This window comes from Blennius ocellaris (genome assembly GCF_963422515.1).
Source record: "Blennius ocellaris genome assembly, chromosome: 11".
NCBI lineage: Eukaryota > Metazoa > Chordata > Actinopteri > Blenniiformes > Blenniidae > Blennius > Blennius ocellaris.
Window position 1 is genome coordinate 23,298,817 of NC_137660.1, and position 25,276 is coordinate 23,324,092.

Sequence of the window (25,276 nt, forward strand, 5' to 3'; positions counted from 1 at the left end):
CAGAGTTTGACTTATTCATGGAAGAAGTTATAAACATATCAGAGTGTTTATAGTAAATAAATCTAAATTTGGCTTTAAAAAAAAAAAGAATCTGAGATAATCTGTCACAAAGTCAAAATTGTGGAAAATATATAAAAAGCCAGCAAACAAAAGCAGAAAAAGGCCTTTCATTATACTACCAACAGCATCTCTGCTAAAGGTAGAGCTGGTTTGCACCACCGGTTCAAAAATTGAAGTCCCATGAAGGTAAACATGCTAAATAAATAGCGTGTGTCATTTCCCTCAGTGTGTCCCGCGAGTAAATCAGCTGCGCATGTGCAGAATATCACGTTTGCACTCTTTTTTTAATACAAGCAAACCTTTAGTAGATCAGGCCCTAAGTATAGAAATTATATTTATTGAAAATATTGTGCTTTATTAGGATATTTTAATTGTGAGACCCACCGTATATAGTATAGACTGATTCAAATGTGTAAAAAAAAGCAAGAAAATGAAGGTTATTGTATGTTTTTTTGTTTATATCCGGGGGAGGGGGAGGTGTTTACAAGTCAAAATGTTTAGAAAGCAGTTCAAAGTCAAACAGCTGGAAGGTAAAGGCCAAAAAAAAAAAAGTGCTAGTAACTGTGTGGATGAATAAATACAAGAAGTGTTGCCTGTGTGATATGTACAGAGTTCATAAAGCTTATTTGCTCTTATAAAGGACCGGTGCAGTGGTTGGTACTCTCGACTCACAGCGAGAGTATCCCTGGTTTGAGCTGTGTGGAGTTTCCATTGTCGTCCCTGTGCATGCAATGCGTTTCCTCCCACGGAAATAGGCGACTCTAAAATCGTAGCGGCCTGCACCCCTGAGCTGGGAAGTTGGGTAAAGTGGTATAGAAGATCTATTGGTACTGTAGTTTTACTGTACTTAAAGCTCGCTGGTGGTGTTTCCTGTGTACGGGCACCGAACCGAAACAGATGATTGCAGGATATCAATGCAGGAATGAACATGTTTATGACGTACGGTTGAGTGAAGTTGTGAGATCAGCTGCGCTCGGTCGACTGAGGGCATCCTGATGAGAGGTGCAATAGAGAGACATGTAAAAGTCCATTTGTATTCTTTATTTTTTTTTTTATTTGAGGACTGCAGTGCTTCTCCTTTGGTTTGACTCAAAATGTCTGTCCTGTATGTTTTCAATCTTCCCTGATGACACTCTGTGTTTCACATGTGGTTTCATTTCGCATGCTTGACTTGATTTTTGATGATGATGAAGTTAAGTTCGAGTAGGGTAGTAAGCCCTTAAGCCGTTAAGCTGTTCCCCTTTTTTTGATGACGTGGCATGAAAAATACATCGTGGGAGATTTAGTCACAACATATAGAGGGCAGAGAAGGTTTTTTTGAAGGGGTACTTTGTAACGCCACCTGTTTTATTTCACCAATTTTGCCTAGATTTAAACAAATTCACTCCCTTTGGGTGGTTCAATCATCATTTTAGCAGAAACTGTTCTCTGAAAACTGACATTCATACCAACTCATATATTAGTATTAGAAAGACCATTCCATGTGTGAACACATGGCTAACACAAGAACTGGAATGCATAGAAGAGTACAACATTCGTCCTTTTTAGGGAAAATGAATATACAATTCTTGTGCGTGTTTTAGGCATAACTTGGATCTCATGATTACTTTTCCACTTCTTCAAGCCGTTATTTGTATGACTCACAGCAGTGATGACTTACTGTCAATACATTTAGCTCATTGTCAGCAGATCTTGACTTACTGGTTCAGTCAGTTACTAGTGTGACATTCCCTCATCCGCCTGTATCACTTATGATCTAATAGTATTTATTAATTCAAGCATGATTTCAGAATTAGTTGCCAAAAGAATTGGGTGTGTCATGATTGTAATTGAGAGTATTCTCTTCATTGGCTTTAAACGAGTGACACCTGCAAGTTATACAAACAAAAAAAATGTTAAACCATATATTTTAATCACAAAGATTGCATTCCATAAAGTTTTATTTATTGTGCAGTCTAAATTCCCTTTAAAGCTTCAGGTATTTGTATCATAACATGTGTTTCATCTGAGCTTGTATAAAGTTAGTCCAGTTGTAAAGTTTTCTCTTTTTGAAGATTACAGTTCACACATTCACTCCTCACATCACATTCAGTACAAGCCTTGCAACTCTGTTTTTTTTCTCTTTAGGAGGGAGAATGATGATGTTTATGTGATATTTTATCATCAATTTTGTCATATTTTATAAACCGTTACATAAATATTAAAAATAGTTAAGAGATCTGATAATGCCTCTCTGAATGTTTATGCACTGGTCTGCCCTACAAGTGTATTTATTATTGTCATGTGGCAGTTTTTGTGTTGTAATATATGAATGTACACACACCCAGGGACTACAGGTGGAAATTAACACTATGTTCCACCTGGTTTGATACATTTATTGTACACCATCTTTGTTCCAGATAAACCATAACATGACACGTACGGCAAAGGCTGGCTGAGGGGCAAGCAGTGACCCTCACATGAAAAAAAAGGATAGTGATTCATGGTGGGGGTTTTTTCTAAGAGTATTTTCTACTATACTTTGTCAATCATATGTAACATCATGGCTGTTTTTTTTTCTAACAATTCAAGTATTTTAAGATGTATTCAGAGATCCCTTATTGTGAAAACTAAAGCAATATTTCCCACAGCTATCTGGCAGCAAGAGAGCAATACTGCAAACACATAGTTGCAGTCTGTGGTCTGGAGATAGATTTTAGAAAAAAGTTTGTTTCTTTTCTTTTCTTTTTTTTATACACAAGATATTGAATATTTATTTTTGGGAAATGTATAATGCTATGTGGTACTGCTTTTATGAAAGAAATAAAAGAAATCACTATTTTCTATCAACAAACCTTTTGATGAGAGTCCCGTCATTTATTCCCAGAGAGTATTTGAGAAAATTATGAAATAATATTAATGTTTGATAATACTTGTGTTCATTTGTAATTTATCAAAAAGGTATATTTGTATGTTGAAAGGTTGTCTTTATGTCTGAATTTGTAGACAGCCAAATGTCCACTCGAACAGCACTGTATGTTAAAGTCAAGACAAGAAAGAGTTAATAATTGTAGAAATTAGAAATCATTATATTATTTATAATGGATTTGGAGAGCTGCGCCTCCCACAGTGCAAATAAACAAAATGAAACAACGAAAGTAGTGCAATATAACTATAGTCCAATATGACAATAGGTTGTTTGTGTGAATTCTGATGTGCAGAATATGTGTGGATTCGTACATGTGTGAGGTTATGGCTTGGGAAAAGAAACTTACTGCACAATTAAAATAATGAAGCACGGTGCATGTTTATTTTTCAAGAAATAGTTTTAAAACTGTATAAATGAACACGAGGGCAGTGTATTTAGGTGAGCGTTCCTATTTATCAATACGCGATTTGATATATTTTGTTCTTCTGTACTTACCGTAGTCAAAAGACGAAAACCGGAAATAGGCTTGTTATTTTTAAAATATTTTCGTAATAATTATAATAATAATAATAATAATAACAATCGGTTTGTCTTGATTTACTTTGATATAGTAACTTTATTGTTTCTTGTATATGTTTAGAAGTTCAGTTAAAGGATTAACAGGAAGTAAGGTGGTGTTTCGGATTGAGTGGTTTCCCTGTGAACTGGTGACCGATCGCTTCTATCGCCTGTTGTTTTTGCTGCAGCGTTTGTTAAAATAAGACTCACACAATTTACGATACTTTGAAGCAATATTAGAAATGCGGTTAAATGGCGTTTGCCGTGCAAGCAACTGATTCTGTCGGATTTTTAATATCAGCTGTTTCCAGCGACAAGTGACGCTAAAGGAAGTTGGGCACCGGTTCACAGCGAAACCACTTAATCCAAAACACCGGGCGCAGACGCCTTAATGAGCGGGTGACAGGAGTTTCTCAGGTGTTGTAAACATTGACCATCTCAAAATTCGTGGCAACATGTCGTCAGGCGGCGACATCCAGATACCCAACCGTCTCCCGCTGCTGCTGACCCACGAAGGAGTCCTCCTCCCGGGCTCCACCGTCCGCTTCAGCGTGGATTCCCCGCGGAACATGCAGCTGGTCCGGCAGCGTCTGCTGAAGGGCACCTCGCTGAAAAGCACCATCATCGGCGTGATCCCCAACACCAGGGACCCCGAGGCCGACTCCAACGACCTCCCAACTCTGCACAAGTAAATCAAAGTTGGCTATGGGGGGTGGAGGGGGTAATGAAGTTCGCTGCTGCTTGTGTCTGTTTGTGGGGAGTGGGATGACAGTTGACCCACTTGGAGGTGTTATAAAACTTACTCCAGTTTGTCCAGTTTCCTGCGGGAATCAATAGAATTGTACTTGAAATCATAAACTTCAAAATAAGCAATCCGATTATGAGATATGCAACGATTAGCCTCTGATCTATTCCAGTTCCAATACTCCAATACTGTGTGCCCTATAATAAACATAGTAATACGGTTTTGTTTTTTTAGAATGATTGGACACATACAGCTCGTTTTTTCTTATTTCATAAACCCAACTAGCATTATAAAATTCAATAAGAATGAAATGATGGGTGACTCACGATCATACAGTGATAATACATCCCGTTACTTGCTATTCTCCTACTTCTAAATGTAATATGAATTTAAAATGAATTGTTACCATGTTACAATGAAGTGACAGGATGCAAAGTGTTCACCAAATTTTCAGCATTTCAGCAAAAGGTCAAATGATCTCTTATGTAGGATTGCTAAAAATAAAAAGGACTGAAATCTGTTGTGTAGTCTAGAACGCCCACCCCAGTTGTTTCTCAGTGTAATTTGTTCTAGAAACTTCAGCATTTGCTCTGCAGTGAAAACCAATGAGGCACTAAGAGGAGGACTTTGACCTGCCATGACAGGTCTGCAAGCACAGTCGAGTTAGTAAATAGAAGTTTCAGGATTCTTTGTATATACAGTATATGTTATCTTTATTTCAAAAAGCATCATGTTGAGTGATAAAGTCAAGTCATATAACCTTTTGGTGTCACAAAAGTCCCTCACTAAATAAGAAACATCTTGAAATTTGAGTGCATTTGGCTTTTTGAGGGGGAGTTTCTTGTTACTCCTCAGTCGGAAGAAAATGATTCAGGATACAGGCGATGAATCTGTGAAGACAAAGAGAGGAGCCACATGTCCATGTCTCTGTACTAACCTGACACAGATATGAAAGGAAAAGTGGAATTAATAACTGGATCAGATATTTTGTGGTGGGTTTTTTTATTGCCTTCACTGTTTTGCTGTGAGTCTAACTCAGATATCGCTCAACTTATCTGGCAGCCGATGAGGGGAAATGCTTTTGATTGCATCCTCTTGTGACAGGGCTTTGCTCAGGAACACACAGTTGTGACCTGTTGGCAGCTGGATTTAAACCAGCATACCTCTGCTTACAAGTTTGTCTTGTCCTGAACTGCCACCAAATATTAGTTGATATAAGCGAGATCAAACAAGCTTTTTCTGGTTTAAAAAAAACAAAAAAACTTTGAATGGCTTTTCCATTTGTTTACTGATACCTTGAGAAACTACTAATTGTTTATTTCTGTAGAAGTGGAGTAGAAGCCATGCAAGATAACTGAAAACTGCTGTATAGTGTCATTATCTACTTTTTCTGTCCCATTTCTATTTATCATTTAAATGGATTCTACAAGACTCACATGCACACACACACCTTGAACCTCGAGGCAGGATTCTGCTATTGAATATTTTCAATATATTGTATTGAATTAATTAGCTTTCTTGCCATCATAAATTGGGCATGACGGAAATATAAATAGCTGCCACTGGATGGTGCATTGATATCAAGCTAAATTAAAAGCAATGAATGACATAATCCAATGTACATATACATTGATATTAAATTAAAAATTGCAACATTTGCATTAAGAGAAGGATATATACAATACAGTTTTATTTTTCAAATGAAAACCAATAAAAGAGAATAAATGAGTGCAGGAGATTAAAAAAAAAAAAAAAAAAAAAACAGTGCTTCCAAAGTCACAGAAAAAGCCCTGGATGGAACTGTAATAGAAAATAGAACATGTTGTTGGTTGTTGAAGAGTGTTAATAGCAGGAATGGGTGTTGGGGAAGAAATAAAAGTCAACAATTCTGACATGTTTGAACTGAGACTGAACATCGGAGACTGAACATCATGGCCGATTTTAGCAGCAGCAATAATAACAATAATATATAATTGGGACTGACCCTAAGTTCTTTCCTTGTAACAATGGGGTTTTATTTTTTTCCCATTTGTGTTTTAGTTTGTACCAAACACATTTCTTTAATCTATACAAGTCTGAAAATAGAAGCTTTACAAATATCTAATATTGAAAATGCTTTTTTTTTTTTTTTTTGAGTGATGCTTGTTCCAGAGTGTTATCTCTCTGCATTCAACATGATTTTCTCTGTAGAATTGGGACGGCGGGGATCGCCGTGCAGGTGGTGGGCAGTAATTGGCCAAAACCTCACTACACCCTCCTCATCACCGGGTTATGTCGCTTCCGTGTGTCGGGTCTGCTGAAGGAGCGGCCCTTCATCCTCGCTGAGGTAAAACTCTTCTGGCATTCAGTCCTTGCATCTTATTTCAGAAGCCATGTTTGGTTTTTAAAGCTTGCAAGTTTATATCACCACTGAAAATAGTGTCAATCGTGCTCCTTTGCACCTGTAAACCCTTCTTACACAGTTGTGACTTTATATAGTCTCCATTTTGATTCATGCTGATGTCATAATGAGCAACTTTCTGCCATGGATTGGAAAGTTTTGCTTCATGTGATGTTTTAATTAAAGCGCTGGCTCGAGCTACCGGAGGGCCATGATAGTTGTTGCGGAGCATGTAGATGTGTATCTCTTCTCTGAAACATCAATCTGGAATAACAAGAATATTTAATAAAATGTCTGAAGTTACTGAACAACAACAAAAATTTCGGGGAATAACTTTATCCAAGCAAAAAAATGTACTCTGGACACAATCACTGGCGGTCATTTCATGATAATCGAATAGACAGAATGTGAAATGTGTAAGACTCACTGTTTGTGTTCACATGACCTGAATTACCCGGCAAATTGTGGTTTCATTGCACAGGCAAAACAAAAAAGACTTGTTGTTTAATTTCTTTTATCCCATGACGCATTGAAGAAAAGTGTCCGATAGAATCGAAAATGCTCCCAAAATAAACATCAAAGTACTGAGCAAAAGTTCATGATATTATCGAGTCAGGCCACAGTCATAAGAAATATTCAGGTATTTCCTGGATGTGTTTGTGTGACGGTTCGTTCCGGTTTGTTGATGGGCAGCAGAGCAGCAGCAGCAAACAAGTGCGATATTAAGTGCCTTGTGAAGCCTTTAATTACAAATGTTGACCGTAAGGGGATTTTTAAATGCTGCTGTTAAACCAGTACTGCACTGTAGGTGCCATTTGCACTTATAGTGCAAAGTCAAAGTCAAATGACTTCACTTTTTATCTGCAAACATGCACATTGCAAACAAAACTGCGTCCCACTTTTTCTGCTCCTTGCTTTGCAGAGCAACACTCCAAAGGACGTTTCGTCCCCGTCACCCTATGTAGTTATTTCAAACAAGCTTATTGGCTCTGTCATACTTGCCCATACAGTGTTCGACTGGCGACCTGCCAAGGCTTCACCCTGCTTTTTTCTCACAGTCGTCGTGAAATCCAATTCGCAAAATCTTGCAGGTGGAGCAGCTGGATAAACTGGAGCAGTACACGACTCCGGCAGCACAAGGTCTGTCAGCAGATGATGGCGAGCTGGGCAAGCTGTCGCAGAAGTTTTACCAGGCTGCTGTGCAGGTAGGTTTGTCAAGGAATAAACAAGAACAAGGGGGGGGGGGGGGGTCAGCGAGGCAGCAAAAGGGAATCAAGTCATCTCAGCTGGGTGTGAAGTATATTAGCACCGCTCTGCACCCCTGCTGTGTGTGAAGTTATTCATCTCGTCACCGTGGCTAATTGAGACCTCGCATTTTTTTTTTCCTGTTGGCTTTTCCTGAGCAGGTGATTGATTGTTTCTAAGCATGTTTTGACATGCTTCTCTGGTTATGAGGGCAAAGGGCATTTGTCAGTGGTTTCACCTGACCCTCACAGAAAACGTGGAGGAAGTGACCGCCCCGATGGTCTCAAATTTAACCTCTCCAACCTTTTCTTTTGCTCAAGGCTCATTGTCAACACCTCCACTGAAGACCAACCTGTACGATGACGCTTTTACAAATTCATTGGCTAACCGGTGTCTTAATGATGATGTCACATCCCATTTCCATTTTTGTTACTTTTGCCAATGAGAGTTGGGCCGAGAACGTTATGTTTTCGTCTGCGTGTATTTATTTGGTTTGTATGTATGTATTTTACCAACTTTTTGCAAGAAATGCTCACCGGAATTGCATGGCATTTTCAGGGATGATTTCTCATCGTCCAAGGACCAATTGAGGAGATTTTGGGACGTTTACAGCAAACAGTTTCCCAATGAATCCCCCAAAAAAACTGCGAAAAAAATTTCCCACACAAAGCAGATGAGAGATCAGTACTCTAGAGCAAGTTTTCTTTTTTTCCATCTTCTCGGCTAGTCTTTCTATCCTTGCTGTTATAAAGCAGCCCCATATCTTGATGGTGCCACCACCATGCTTCAACGTATACATGCTATGAGTCAGGACATATTGAAGCCACCCTCCAAACAGAATGATCTTGGCTTGCAAAGCATAATTAATTCTATTTATGTTCAATATGGATAAATAGACATTATATAACACTCAAAAAACAGAAATACTGTATATTAAATGCGCAGGAGAGTGTGGAAGCCTTAAGTAATGGCTTGTGGAGAAACCCTCGCTATTAAAACAACAATAAATGTTAGTGAAATGAGACATAACTTTATTACATAATAGGATTGTATCATTCTACTTTACAACCTAAGAACTACTGAGGAAAAATCCAACAATCCCACATGAGCCATCATTGATATCAGTGGAAAGAAAAAAGAAAAAAAATCCACTTTTAACTGGGAAGAAGCCTTCAGCAGATCCATATTCAGAGATTTCAGCTTTTTGCTGCGGCGGTTTGGATTAGGGGATAGTAAGAAAGAAAAGGATCAGCCAGAGACAGTGAGAAACAAAACAAATAAACAAAATTATGTCAAACAGCAACACTGCAAGAGACGCAGATCAGAATGTTCTCGTTGCCTGGTGAGCCACATGTCAGTCGAGGCACGAGACAAGCTCAGAATGAAGATTTCAGAATTGGGTGTACAGTATAGCGTTCAACAGATATGATCTGTAACTCCTGAGTATTTAGCAGGTAAGCTCAACACATCTGATTTGGTCAGCAAACTCCAAATAGGCTACGAGATTAAAGTCAAATTTGTACGATGAAGGCTTTGAAAAGCTTTGCAAACACACATGATATAAGACGCTGTTGCCCTGTACAGGAGGTTTTGCGTCTATCTTTGCATTTATAAATTATGGAAAGCCCGCTGTTACTCCCTTCAGGTGGGTTCTTGTGAAAACTGCATGACCTTCAGGAGTCCACAGTCTGAGAGAATAACTAGAAACAGACAGCATTTTGTGATGGATTGGATCTAGACTTTGAAAAGAGAAGGAAAAATTATTCTTTCAGTTAATCAGATCCATGTGTGTGTGTGTGTGTGTGTGTGTGTGTGTGTGTGTGTGTGTGTGTGTGTGTGTGTGTGTGTGTGTGTGTGTGTGTGTGTGTGTGTGTGTGTGTGTGTGTGTGTGTGTGTGTGTGTGTGTGTGCGTGTGCGTGCGCGCACCCGTGTCTAGTTATTAGGTATGTTAGACATGTCCGTTCCAGTGGTGGCCAAGTTCAGACGTCTGTTGGACAGTCTGCCCAGGGAAACTCTGCCTGATGTGGTGGCCTCTATGATCCGCACCTCCAACAAGGAGAAACTCCAGGTGATGTGACGTCTGCCAGCACTCATTTAGTTATCTTGTGTCAGAATTATTACAAAAAGAAGGCAAAAAAAAAGGATCTCCTTAAAGCTACTGATCACTTGTGGCACCCGGGGCTTTTTCTGCTACGAGGAAACGCCAACAAACCAAGCAGATTGTTTTAATATTCTCAAATGTTTTATATTTAAACGGAATCCTGCTGTTGTGTTGCTTCTGACAATGGGTGCGTCTGCTAGTGTTTGCCTTCACTGTGTATTTTTCTGGCAAAGAAATATAGTTAAATACCATATTAGATTGACTTTTTTTTTTCAATCAGTAGTTAGCTGCAAAATTATTTATCAAGAATGGACAAAACACTAACTGTACAATGAAATATTTATTTATTCACCAATAAAAAAACATCCTACTGATGGTTCATAATTCTCATTTCATAATTCAATATGGGAGAGATAACTGCATATAGCTGTAGTACTACAGGATGGAAATAGAATATCTAAGGGAGTAAATGGGGAAAAAAGTGAAATGGTCTAGAAATAATGAAAATGATCAAACTTTCACATATGCTGTGCAGGTTCTGGATGCAGTGAGTTTGGAGGAGCGATTTAAGACGGCCCTGCCCTTGTTAACCAAGCAGATTGAGGGACTGAAGCTGCTGCAGAAAACCAGGAAACTGAGCCCTGACAGTGAGAAGAAGGTTGCGTACAGTTTACACCTTTTGTTGTTTTTGTTTTATTTTAAATTCAGTTTTTTATAAAATACATTTGGAGACACATGCATCTCCTTAATCCCCTGTGTAGGTGTTGTCGGTACGTAAAGGTGGAGTGTTCCCGGGCCGGCAGTTCAATGTGGACGAGGAGGATGAAGATGACAACGGAGATGACACAGCAGCTTTGGAGAGGAAGGTTCATGAAGCCAACATGCCTGAAGCTGCGTTCAAAGTTTGCCTGAAAGAGTTGAAGAGGTGAGGTCAAGCCTCCATCCATCAGCTTTACAGCTTTAGTCAATTTAGGGGTGGTGGGGGCAGGTGGAGGGGGTGTTGTCGTAGCTAACAGTTGGCAAATCTAACTTTTCGATCCATATCCAGGTTTTACAGTTGGCTCCATTTATATTTTCGGCTGCACAGCCCAGTTCCTCTGTTCATCCCTGACAAGTCCTGGCCATATCGATATTCCTTTTAATTTTGTATGTAGATTGAAGAAGATGCCTCAGTCTATGTACCAGACGATGCCCGAGTACGCACTGACAAGGAACTACTTGGACCTGATGGTAGAGCTGCCCTGGAGCAAAAGCACGAAAGGTAAATCAAGTGACGGAAAAAGGTTATCTGGAGTTCATCTGAGCATGGCTCTAAAGTACATTAGTACAGTATTAAAGTGCAGGCTCTTCAGGCTGGTCTTAACAAAATCCAACATGGTTCTGTAGAACCAGCTGGCTCATAGTGAGGCTCATCATTGATAGGCGTTAACATTAACTTGGTTTTATGCTTGTGAAGATACAACCGGTGCAATTCCTCAAAGAGGTGTTAAAAGTTTTCTACGTTCCACAAGAGCTTCTGGAGTTTAAGTGCCTATTATTATGACACCGCCGCTTGAGAGCTGCTGTAATAAATTATTTTAAATGGTCTTGGCCTCTTGTTCCTCACTGCAGCTCCTTCATTAGATGTTCTTTTCTTTCCTCACATCATTCATCTCATTCACACTCAAACACGCATGCCCATCCTCCTCCAGACTGCCTGGACATCCGAGCCGCTCGCACTCTGCTGGACAACGATCACTATGCCATGGACAAGCTGAAGAGACGTGTACTCGAGTACATCGCCGTCAAACAGCTGAAGACTTCGCTCAAGGTGCTTCCTTTAGGTCACATGGTCCCCTGGCAGAGCCACTCCTTTATTTCATGTTTTTTTTTTTTGTTTTTCTTTTGTGCAGTTTGATGTTCATGCGTTTCCCGTTGTGTCTTCAGGGCCCCATTCTGTGCTTTGTGGGTCCTCCTGGTGTCGGGAAGACGAGTGTGGGACGCTCCCTTGCCAGGACTCTGGGCAGGGAGTTTCATCGTATCGCTTTGGGAGGCGTCTGTGACCAGTCTGACATCCGAGGACACAGGTACCCTCACAAGAAACGCAGGAGTTTATACTGGAAATACTTAGTAAAGATCCAGTTCAGAATATTAAAAAAACAAAACAAAACAAAACACTGTTGTCAAGTGAAACTTCATCTCTCCATTCAAGAATTGAAATGGCTTTTCAGACATTGTCAATCAAGCCTTTTTTTCCCCCAAAAAATAATTTCTGCCGATATCCTCCAAACACAGCTGAACGTATGCTTGTTTTTAATTTAAATGGCAGGTTTTATATGTTCTATCTGCGTCTCATCATCTTAAAGAAAAACAGTTTAGCTGGACAATTTGCACCTTTCATATTATCACAAAATTTGAAGCCGTATTACTCAGATTGGATTTCCTTTAAAATACAGAAAGAAAAGTCCAACCAGGCGACGAGTACAAAATGAACTCAATAGATAATGAGGTGTAAAGAGGTTTTATTTTTATTTTATGCTATAAACCTTTGAATAAGTGCGATTTCCGGACAGTAATATTGGTCTAAAATGCAATTCCATTAACTAAATTCCATTATTCTCCCATTATTAAAGGCTGTATTTCAATTGTGGCCCTGAAAGGCTTCAGCATTCAGATCTATATAAATTTACTAAACCTTGAAGCCTGTCAGCTTTTTCAATTGGTGAATTTTCCTTGGTGATTTTTAGTTTCCTGTCAGTAATCAGTGTAATACATGTATTTAATGAAGTATACAGTTTATGCCTTCAGCATTTGCATGCTTGAAGCTTGTTTGAATTAAGTTAACGCGTTACAGAGAACATTGTAATTATTTTTGTCTGAGCTTTATTTGTATTCTTGCATGGTAATGTGACACACATGTTGTTTGTACCACATCCTGAAATTGTCAATATCTTGGAAAAATGTAATTCTTGTAAAGGTAAGCTCGACTATTGCAAAAGATATTATGACGTACAGTTAAAGGAAGCAGTATTTAGTTGAAAGCAGTTGTTGTTCCTGCTGCAGTCATAGAGAAGACTTGATTGAAAAATCTAAATCACAGATGTTTCCTGAAGCTTTGTCTGGTCTGAATTTGTCAAAATTAAATTCACACATGTCGACGAAAACCATTAAAAAAAAAACTTTCTACCCAATATTGGATTACTTTAGATGTTTGCGCATGATTGTTTTTTCTCACTTTCAACCCATTGCGTTCGATTAAGGTTTCTATTGTTCTATTTAGTATAAGTGTGTCTGTGTTTGTTCATGGGAAGATGAAGGGAGCACAATATAACTTTGGAATATTATTTGGATTGAGCAGAATGTTCAGGGTCAGAAGGACAAACGGCTGAAATTGAGCAGTGATGAGGCTGCAGAGGCCGGGTTCAGGTGGTTTGTACGTGTGTGGAGTTGGAGATTGAAGCTTCCAGGTAGAAATAGAAGAGGAAAACCAGAGAAAAATCCATGGCTGTGATACAGGAGGATGTTGAATGGTTGATGTAAACTGTCGAGGAACCCTATCCACAATGATGGCGAGCCCCGGAGAAAACGGACGAAAGAAAAAAACATAATCTGCTCCCGTTGCTCCTTTGTTTCATCTCGTCTGGAGTTGGCACAGCTTCTACCGGGAGATTTTATTACGCGTCTCTCTTTCTGAAGATGCATATTTCTCTTTAAAAACTGTCCATTTCTCAGATGGATTGACTGGCTGACTGGCTTGACACCTGAACTATGTGCGTGTTATTTTCAAGAAGATAAGACGCATCAGAGCCACCATCCAGATCAGCCTGTCAGTACCTTCACAGGCTGATCGCCTCCATACTTTAGCACACATCATGCAGGAATCTGAGCATAGATCTTTTTTTTTTTTTTATCTGATCATAACTGACTCCACAAAAGATTGAGTGCACATATACGGTTTTATTTGAGAAGTTAGATTTTTTTTGTGTGGGGTGGGGGGTAGTTTTTACCAAGAATTCAAATGATTTAAAGTCCTAAATTTGATTTGACATTTATTGTAAATTATCAGTCATGTAAAATAGATGAAAGTTGTGTAATTGGAACACTTTTACGTTTGTTAATGTTTTTTTCTGAAATGCACCAGTACATTCCTGCACTTTTGTCTCGTCATATAAAGCATGATTTTATAAAGTTGCCTCCAATTCGGTTAGAAACGAGCTGCGTCAGAGATTACAGTCCCATCTCCTGTCCACAGGCGCACATATGTAGGAAGCATGCCTGGTCGCATTATCAACGGCTTGAAGACGGTGGGAGTGAATAATCCCGTCTTCCTCTTGGATGAAGTGGACAAACTGGGGAAGAGCCTGCAAGGAGACCCTGCAGCTGCTCTGCTGGAGGTCAGTGTCGCCTTCATATTGCTTGTGCTGGAGTGTCTCACACCCTTTATGTATTAATTATTTCCTAAGAAATTTGAATTCCTACTTGAGGTTTCCTTAATATGTTTGCTGATGTAGTGTTTATTAACTGTAATAAGTGGGATTGTTCTAACATCAGTGTGTCGTATCTAAAATATGTGGAGAGTAAGTGTAATTTTTTAATTTTTAAATCCCGAAAGGGCTTTTATTTTTATGACCTCTATAACTAAAGGATGGCAGTTTTTAACTGCCTATGACTTTACTAACGGAACCTCAAACATATACATGCCAGCAAAGGGTGATCACATCTGGTTTTACAGTAAAGATTTATCTGGATTCAAAATTTTGTCAAATTGGTCACAATTTTAATATATTCAAAGAATGTCTGCATGGATAGAAAGTTCACAATAACATTTAAAGTAAAACATTTTAACTAAGGTTTTTCTTTATTGTGGCAGATACTATATGTTTTGATAGCATCTATATTTTTCTAAATCTGAACAATTAGGACCAAAAAATGACTACAATTTGAACATAAAGACAATTTTAATGATACAAAACACAGTCAAATATGCAAAAAAATACATCTATGACTGTTGCATTTTGCAGCCTTTTTCATGCATGTTTATACGAGGTCACCCCTCAAACATGGCTTTGAGGCTCGTTTGGGAGCGATAAGGTAGATAGCCTTCAGGACAGCATCACAGACATCTCATCACTGGTCTCAATGTTGCAATATGTCGACGACTCTTAAGAAAACTGTTAAAACATAATTGTTTCCGGCTGTTTTTGGCCCACGGACCTTACAATTGACACCCCCTGCTCTAAATGCTTCAGCAAACTGTGTCACGATACCCTATATATTTTCCAGTCAAATTCAGTTACTATAGTGAAACACTGACATTCTTTTTATGTGCACCATCAGGTCCTGGACCCGGAGCAGAACCACAGCTTCACGGATCATTACCTCAACGTGGCATTTGACCTCTCACAAGTGCTCTTTATTGCCACCGCGAACACCACAGCGACTATTCCTCCAGCTCTGCTGGACAGGATGGAGGTGCTCCAAGTGCCAGGTGGGTTTAACTCCAACTCACCCCTGTTTCCTTTTGATGTGGAGGCCGTGGAGTCGTCTTCCCCAAACTGACAGAAGTGATCTCCAGCAGCGTCCATCTGTCTTAGTTCACAGCAGCTGTAAAGTCAGGAGAATACTTTAAATAACAACTGTCCGAGACTCCTCTTGTTACAAGTGAATGTGAAAAATGTCGCTGTCGCTTTCAAATGGCTTAGATATTTACTTCTGTTCTGAGATGCATCACCCTTTTAAAGACAAACTAGTCAGTTACTCTTTGGCTCGCAAAAACAACGATACTCTTTCTTCTGCCGCATTGATTATCTCAATTCATAACGGTGTTGTTTCAGGCTACACTCAGGAGGAGAAAGTGGAGATCGCTCACCGTCACTTGATCCCAAACCAGCTGGAGCAGCATGGCCTGACTCCTCACCAGCTGCATATTCCCCAGGACACCACACAGGATATCATCAGCAGGTACACTCGCGAAAACCCACAACGCAGGAAGAACGAACCGCAAGCTTTGATAAAGGCGTGGCTGCACTGAAACGGGTCACAAGCTGGAGTCTTTGTGGCGCTTTACACTCTCGCCTCACAGCAAGTTGGTTCCAGTATTGTTTGTGTTTCTGTGTGGATGTTCTCCACAGGTTTGTTTACCTGTTTACCTCCGAAGACTTGCAGGTCAGGTTGATCGGCGTCTCTAAATCGCTCGCATGTGGAACTTTTGGGGTTTTCTTCGCTGGGACAAGGGTCCAAATTTAGTTCTTAGGTTATTCTAAACCACCTCTGAAAGTCCCTGATTTGGGGGTTACTACATTTGAACCATTCAGAAACATGAGGATGTGCAGTTCTGAATATAACTGGAAGACTGCTGGCTGTATCATTCTTCACACTTCACCATATATTAAAAAAAAGAATATTCATTCATTGTCATTTGAAGGACTTTTCTTTCGTTGTGGCTCCACCCTGCTATGAGGGCTGATCTTCCTTCCAGTGTTTGTGTCTGTATGTCTCAATTGAAACTTGGCAAACATAATGAGAAACACTACCTATTCACGCCTCAGGCCAATTCAGTCATTAAATGAACAAACATGATTTTGTATCAGGGAAGACTTACACACTGGGAGATGATAACCTTGAGGAAAATACTGATGGTACGGATAGTTTTACCTCCTATTGTATACATTTGTGCAATGAGCATAATATTTTCTGTACCTTGCAAAATAAACCTTTAGCTTCCACCTTTTATTTGACCGCACCATATGCTCTTTTCATAGTTCCTACAATCTCCCTTTAGAAAGAACCAAGCTGAAAAGATTTGTACAATCCCGCCTACTTTTGCAGCTCATCTTGGTATTTGACAGCTCGTATGTCTTACTAAAACGGTCATTTAATTGGATGGATTTGAGAAGATTTTATCAAAGAGTTTACACAGTCAGTGTGTTCAATTGTTATTCCATTTGTCGGACCAGGGAGCTCGGCCAGCTGGCAGCTCACGTCCGAGGATAACTTGGAATCCCACTTCTGGTGTTCAGAAAGTATCTGTGAGCTGCCGAGTGGTGAACGGGATGTTTCTTTTGAATCCTTGCTGAAAAAACATCGACCTCATGGCTCATGTCTGTTTTGTTATGTCAAATTTCATAGAGGCGCAGCCAAGATGTTGCAACACACTTCGAGAGACGCTAAGCTTTCTTTGGCCTCTTGTGCAGTAAACAGAGGAAGTGTCGAGGGGACCCTACGTTTTGCGATTCACCACTTCAGTAGTTTTGAAGCTCTTTCCCCAAAGATCCTGCTGTTCTCAGGTTATGGGTGTTGATAGTGGGCAAAAGGTGGAGGGTGAGAACATGGACAGGTTGTGAGTATCACAGGGAAAACAAAAGAGGTAAGCCGTTGACTCGTGACTTTTGCGGTTTGAGTATCAAATCTCCTTTAAACACGATATTGTTGTTAAACGGCAAACTGTGGCCGCGGGATTGAGAAACAAGCTTTGAATTATAGTCACTGACTTAAATGTGGGTGTCTGAGCCTCAACAGTTCCCCACCTGCGACAGCTCACTGCTCCCGGCACCTGTAGTTAAAGTTAAATGCATTTCCATGAGGACAAACTTTGGGTTCAGTATCTTACTTAAGGACTCTTCTATAGGTTAAGATGGGACACTAAATCACACGTCTTGGGATGTTAAAACCACCCACTCGGCCAACTTGATCTTGTATCCACTGTTTTGTATTGCATATCAAAGCTTATTGTATTATGATATGCAAGTAATTATATGATGGACAAAAACCAGACATTACACAACAGTACTTTCTACAACACAGCAATGTCACCCCTGGGTTCATTTTGCAATTGTTTGTTTTCCTTCCTTTGGACTTCTAGCTACACCCGAGAAGCAGGCGTGCGCTCTCTCGAGAGGAAGATTGGTGCGATCTGCCGAGCCGTGGCGGTGAAGGTCGCCGAGGCTCATAAAGGGACCAACACGGAGACCCCTGAGACCACCATGCTGCAGGAGGGTGAGCGAGTCCGACCGATCTGTCTTTCTCCTCTGTTTCTTTGAACCTGTGTCATCGAGGAGGAAAATCTTCACTTGCATATCTGACATGCCGGCTACATTAACTTCACCAGTCTCAAAGCACGGTGTTCACTTTGGGATTCGTTGTCTCGCGTGATGCACAGGGTGAAATGGTGGATGAACACATGCAATTCAGACACAGTTCCACCAACCAAACCTGAAAGAAAGCGTTCTTCAGTTTCTGAGGATTTTTTTTTTTTTTTTTTTATCATGTACAAATCTAATATTGCAAACACCTGGTTTGACACCAGTCTCCAAATGAATTCTCTAAAATATGTGAGCAAAGCTCATTAGATTTGTTTTTTTTTTTGTGCGTGAAAATCGTTTGGTTTGAATTATTGACGGGAAAAACAAAAACAAAACAGAAAAACAAACAAAAAAGGCAAACACCACTGTGTTCCCCTCTCAGTCAGTTCTTATTCTGGTTTCACTTTACCAGTCAATGTTTCCAGTGCTCCTTGATTGAATTTTCCACACCGTTAAATTTGTTTTTACCCTTTAGTATATTCATGTGCACGAATGTGTAAACAACATGGGAACTATGAAAAGACGTTTGTGTTATCAGAGTATGTGGGATACACACGTTCCGGAGGTGTTGAAGTCAATATTTATCGCTGTGAATTAATTTTGAAATAGTTTTCTTGGATTGTAAACATTGCGGTTTGTTCATTTGTATCCTCATGAGATAGACAGAGAAGACTCTCATGATTATGTGTCGCCAGATTAAAGAAGACGCCTTCCGGTCTCTTGATTTCAATATATTAAAGAATTATAGTAATGTAATAAATGAATAATAATGTGCTGTAGATGCTTAACAATAACATTTGCAATAAGAATGTACTCTTTTCTGATAAATCCTTGAATCATCACCTTTGTTAATTATTGTTTCCCTTTTGTCATTTACATATAAAACTGAATTTTGGCTACATCACCGGCTCCTGGCTGTCTCAACCCAGAGGTCTGTGATGTGCCAAAACATTACAGTAAAACCAAATCCCAGTGGAGACACCCACTGTCGAGAAAGATCAAAGCTTTAGGCAGTTTCCCAGTTCCGCGTACAATTCTAGAAAGGACCTCCTTGTGTGCACAGTTTTCCAGTGGAATGTAATCCACACGTGTCAACAGGCAATTTAGAGTCGCACAAAAACAAACAAGTAAGCCAAAGTACGGGGAGAACATGCAAGCTTCAGAAAGGTTCTGGCCCACAATCAAACCTCTGGTAATCTGAGGATAACTATTACAAGAACGTGAGTAGAGTTTAGTAGATTATTCATTTTTTTTTTTTTGTTTGTTTTTTTCCAATTGAAAATCAGACATCGGTAAATCGGCAACGCTGCTTCTTTTTAAGTTTCACTGTAACACTGGTACCAGATCCAGCTGTCTGGCAGGGACAAGGGAAAAGGAGGAGCCGCCCAGACACAGTGTGACAGGCGGATGACACAGGCTGGGAAGAGGTGTGAGTTTTGAGTTTTGCCTTTACTTTAATAAAAACTATCGACGTCCCGACTCTGCGTCTCTGTGGGTGAACCCAGGGGTACCAGTCAGGCAATTGTGCACACCACCCCCGGGTAGCCTTTATTAAAGTCAAGCCAAAACTCACACCTCACACAGCTTCCCAGCCTGTCACCATGTGCACTACCTGAATTCGAAAACAAAAACACAGAAATGCTGCAGGTGGTTCACATCACTATCTCTTCATCATCACACTGCCTTAAACCAGCATCCTGAATGTGTTGGCAGCCAGACTTGGCTCCGTGTCACGCTGTACTTTAATCTTATTAAAACTCTATGCACTGCGTGAGAGCAACGACACGTGTTCATAAATACTTGGTTTATTGGCTGCCAGTATACATTTAATGATGTACTGATTCTGATTTTGGGAATTAATGCAGCTCAGTTGATAAAGCAGGGCGTCTTCCAAACTCAAGTTGTGGTACGAGTCCCCACAGTGTCAAAGTGTCTTCAGGCAATACGTTCCACACAATGGAGGTGAATGTAACCAACAGTGTCAAACTCAGATCCTCGAGGGCCGCAGCCCTGCAGGCTTTCCACGTCTCCCTCCCCTGAATGTCCTGATGGTTCATCGCCACGTTCAGCTCAAAGCCAGATAACGAGCTGCTCATTGCAATCAGCTGTGTCGAAGCAGGAAAGGCATGCAAAACATACAGGGCTGCGGCCCTCGAGGACCTGAGTTCGACGCGTGTGGTGTAAAGTGTTTTTGGAACGGCTGGAGTCATAAAACGGTGCTATTTGGGTGAAAATCTACTCCGACTGGCTTTTATTTAAACCAATTAGTGGTTTTGTGGAGGTTCAGTGGTTCGCGCTCGACACTGCGGCCGGCAGTAATGCCCTGGCCCGATCACGGGCCCGGTCTTTTTCATGTTCATGTTTCATTACAAAATACTTCACACAGCAGTTTCATGTAGATTCAGTTTATGAGGTCTTGTCATTCTGACATGTTGATGTTTGGCATTGAGCCAGGTTATACGGGCGTTGTAATGATTGTCGAGAAGAAAGCAGCGTTTATGTGAAAGACTTTCAAAGTGTTTTTGTCTTTGCCTCTCGGTTGCTGTGTAATGAGCTGGATAACATGCCGCCAGCTGCTGTTTATTGGAGGAGAAGAAAAAAACCCCGTCAAGACTTAAATCAGCAAGTTTTGGAGACAAACTCGCTTATTGGACACAATCTTCTGCTCATTTGATTTGGACATTGGTGCGAAGACGTTGAAGTAGACAGTGCAATGTTTGTGTTTAACCAACAGGAATATGTATCACTCGTACACACATGGTACCAGTTTGAAGAAACACACTGATTTAAACTAGACAGGATATTATGATAGTATAACTCAGATTAACACATCTTAGGTGAGCAAATAAAGGGGATAAAGAAGAGATCATTCTTGTTTAATGTTAATGTTTTAATGTCTTTTTTAATGTTGATAATTGTTGGGGCAAGTCGCCCCAACAATTATCTGGAATTCAGAAGTCAATAATACAAATGAAGTTCAAACGAGAACAGGTTGACCTGAACTTACCTCAGATGGTGACAAACCTCCTGAAGATCTCAACACCAAAACCACTTTCTAAAATCATTTCCGTCTTGTCATGTTCAAATATCTCAGTATCACCCCCCCCCCCCCCCTCAAAATGGGAAGAAGATCTCAACAGCAACACAGACGCGACGTTTTAGTCACAAATCTGTAGAAATACATTCAAAATGAGCAAAAGCACCAGCTCATACAATACAAGGTCCTTCACAGAGTTCATTACACAGGACAATGGTTCTCACTTCCACTAACATATGTTCAAACTGCACAGGTGATCTCCTTGATACCTATCTACACGCACGTCGGCTGTGTACACCAGTCCAAAAGATCTGTGAAGACTTATCGTTATGCCTGGGCCACCCAATTCCAGTCTCACCTGCACTTTGCCTGTGAGGTGTCCTTCATGCTCCTGGTCACAAAAAAGTCGATCCCAATGAACTGGAAACCCAAAACCCTTTTAACAAACGACACAAACTGTAAACCCTTCAGATGGATTCAACATGCGACATGAAATAATGACACGATTCCTCACCTGATCCCATAAGCACAGTTTTAAATGAGAAACCTCTTACTTTTCTTTCTTTCTTTCTTTTTTTTTTCAACCTGTGTGTTTTCAGACACCGCAGACCCGCCAGAAATGCCCATAGTGATTGACCACAATACCTTGAAAGACATTCTGGGACCGCCCGTGTTTCAGATGGAGGTTAGTATCAAACCGAAGTACAGCTCAGAAAAAAAACAAAGTGTTAATCAGAAAACCAGAGTAACATCTTAATATATACTTGATTTTCCCATGTTTTGATCGTTCCTGTCTGTCATGGATTTTGCTGCACATTTTCACGCAGTACATCAAGTCACAAGTCACACAGTAAATCAGGAAGTCAATTTTCTTAAAAATCCGTTATACTTCCTATATCACCACTTGTCTTAAGTTTCCTTGTTTTCCTTGCACTTGTCTTTCCCTCTTCTCGCTCTCCTTTTGTCTCAACAGGTCACGTCGACCTTGTTTTTCACATTTCCTTCTGACCTCCCAGGAGTCTTTCGGTAATTGTTCCCGCCAATGAGACTTTACAGATTTTTTTTTTTTTTTTTTTCTGTCTTGCGCGTCGGAAGGTCTCGGAGCGGCTCACGCTGCCCGGTGTGGCTCTGGGCCTGGCCTGGTCGCCGCTCGGAGGGGAGATCATGTTCGTGGAGGCGAGTCGGATGGCCGGAGAAGGTCAGCTCACTCTGACAGGTCAGCTGGGAGACGTCATGAAAGAATCTGCGCACTTGGCCATCAGCTGGCTGAGAGGGAACGCTAAGAACTACCAGCTCACCAACAGTAAGATCTCACACACACACACACACACACACACACACACACACACACACACACACACACACACACACACACACACACACACACACACACACACACACACACACACACACACACACACACACACACACACACACACACACGCTACTCGGTAACAATTCAACTGAAATATCGAAACATTTGATAGTCCTCCGGGGAAAACGTGCGTACACTCCTGGCATACAAAGTAAGGATTGTGTTGCATGTACAATCTGTTTCAGATTGTACATGTTATTCAGAGTTTTTCAGGTTTTTGCTTTTTGAACCCGTTGTGGCGGATTTGTTATCATGCTTATGATATTTCTCCTCTTCTAAGATCCACACCTGGTTTAACTTCTGATTTCAATGAAAAAGGGTTCACGCTTTCTTTGAAAGCTGTTTTTGATGTGATGCTGAATTCTGGATTCATGGAACCCTGGAGGCAACTCAAAAACCAGAATCAGCACCTGATTCCAGAAGGCCTGTTTTCACTTTAAATGTTCATTGGCAAACTTCATACTTTGATCAGTATAATTACCGGAGGTTAAACGTCCGTAATCCTTGAATGAAACACATCTTGTGAAATATGTCTCCTCTCGTGAACCTTGTTTATTTTTGTGTTGATTAATGTTTGAAATGTTCTTCTTGAAATGTTTGTGTGCGAACAGTGGCCGGGGCTCCAAATCCTTTAGAGGGGACAGACATCCACCTCCACTTCCCCGCCGGCGCTGTCACCAAGGATGGCCCGTCTGCCGGCGTTACCATAGTAACCTGCCTGGCTTCGCTGTTCAGTGGCCGACTCGTCCGATCAGACGTGGCCATGACCGGAGAGATCACATTGAGAGGGCTGGTGCTGCCCGTGAGTTAAAACACGATGAGTTGATATCACAGGAATCGTGCAGAAATGGGCAAGAAAATAAATGAAAGCTACTAAACAGAAGCTAATGAATCACTGCTACATAAACAGCATGGCACCGCACATGTCGCCGTGTTCAGTAACTATGGACACACGGCATTCTCAGCATCGTCGTAAGTGGAAACAAAACATGGTGCCGTTTTCTGTCGGTTGTTTTCTGTTGTCATGAAACTGTGATGATCCGGAGGCCGCCGTGCTTGGTCGTCATGGAAACATGACGCTCCCGAGGCTTTCTGCATTTCGGCCAGAGCATCAAAAGTAGGCTTGAACACGGAGCGAATCAGCTCCAATGTGACCATGTGCTAATCTGTGTGAGGATGAATGAATGAATGAATGAATGAATGAATCTTTATGTCGAACATACAGATAGAAAAAAGAAAGAAAGAAAAAAACATTTAAATGAGTCAAGCAAAAATAAAGAAACCACACAATCCACTTAAACTACATTTATATGCATGGAAAGAAATATTCATTCATTCATTCATTAGCCTTTATTTAGTCAGGAGAACCACATCGGGATCTCTTTTATAAGTGTGTCCTGGCAGCAGTACCTAAAATAAAATTACAGTGTCAATAATACTAAAATGTTCTGAAAAACAAATAAATGGCAAAAGACAAGTACATGAAATACAATAAAGGTACAGACACAGAGAGCATATGATAGAGGAGGAAGAAGAAGAAAACACTCCTTTATCCCCCGTCAACAAAACAATGTAACAATGTAAACAGTTGCACAGATGTTTATAATATCTGTGGTACATTTTGACGCAACGTTCTCCATTTATTGTACCTCTCAAGAACCAGTTTAAATCTTTAAAAAAAAAATGTTAACTGAATTCTATTTGATCTTTATTTAATCTCCATTCCTAATATACTCCGCAGTTTTAGACCGCAGATGGTGACACAGAATGCACCAGGAAACATGACACAAGTCTCCGGTCTGTCCCCTTCCAGGTGGGCGGCATCAAGGACAAGGTCCTGGCGGCGCACCGGGCCGGAGTGAAGCGGGTCATCCTCCCCAAGCGTAACGAGAAGGACCTGGAGGAGCTCCCGGCCAAGGTCCGAGCAGACCTCGACTTCGTGACGGTCGCCAACCTGGCGGAGGTGCTCAACGCCTCCTTCGACGGAGGGTTTCCTCTGCTGCGCCCTCAGCTGAGCAGCAGACTGTAGTCGACTTGAAAACACAGATATCCGGGAAGAGGCGGGCGACACCGGGTGTGATGTTGATCTTTAACACTGTTTTGAGGTCTGTGTGCAGGAGATTATTTTCATAATGAAAAGATGATTTTAGGTTAATGAAGCTGCGATTAAAATAAAACAAAACACACGCGCACTAGATAGTTATCTTTCATAATGCACCTTTCCACTCTGCAGCAGCGCGTTTGAATCAGATCCAGCCGAATGCACATTTACACGACGTCAGTGGTCCAGAGAGGCCGACGTGGATTTGTTAATGCACAAGCAGAGTGATTAATGCACTCAGTGGCAGGTCATGGAGGAAGTCGAGGCTGTGGAACAGGATTTGATTTGCAACTGTCTAGTGTGCCGTGGTTTCGCGTAAACGGGGGATGCTAAAAGCTTCAGCAGCCTCCTCGCTAATGCATGTCGTCATGCTCTCGTGGATTGAATTTTTATGCGCATTTACAATGCATCTGCAGCCCTGTGCAGCAGATGTGGATTTGTTAGATGCTGTGAGAAGGCCTTGGAATCAAAGCCTTCGTGTGTGTGTGTGTGTGTGTGTGTGTGTGTGTGTGTGTGTGTGTGTGTGTGTGTGTGTGTGTGTGTGTGTGTGTGTGTGTGTGTGTGTGTGTGTGTGTGTGTGTGTGTGTGTGTGTGTGTGTGTGTGTGTGTGTGTGTGTGTGTGTGTGTGTGTGGAGAGACCGATAAGCTCACTCATGCCTCATAATTTCAGCTAACTGTTGAATGTTTTCTATAATAGTTTTGGCAG

At 40.8% G+C, this 25,276-nt stretch overlaps 1 protein-coding gene across 1 annotated transcript; it reads left to right on the forward strand.

Moving 5' to 3' along the window:
- Nucleotides 1–3,848: 3,848 nt before the first annotated feature.
- Nucleotides 3,849–25,232, forward strand: lonp2 (lon peptidase 2, peroxisomal). Its single transcript, XM_080505208.1, has 17 exons — nt 3,849–4,214; nt 6,462–6,597; nt 7,743–7,856; nt 9,833–9,964; nt 10,533–10,655; nt 10,759–10,922; nt 11,152–11,258; nt 11,689–11,807; nt 11,924–12,063; nt 14,229–14,370; nt 15,314–15,464; nt 15,811–15,937; nt 17,838–17,971; nt 21,694–21,779; nt 22,190–22,397; nt 23,081–23,271; nt 24,283–25,232. Exons 1-17 carry the CDS (start codon nt 3,982–3,984, stop codon nt 24,496–24,498), a joined length of 2,523 nt encoding a protein of 840 aa, XP_080361334.1. The 5' UTR covers nt 3,849–3,981; the 3' UTR covers nt 24,499–25,232.
- Nucleotides 25,233–25,276: the final 44 nt, after the last annotated feature.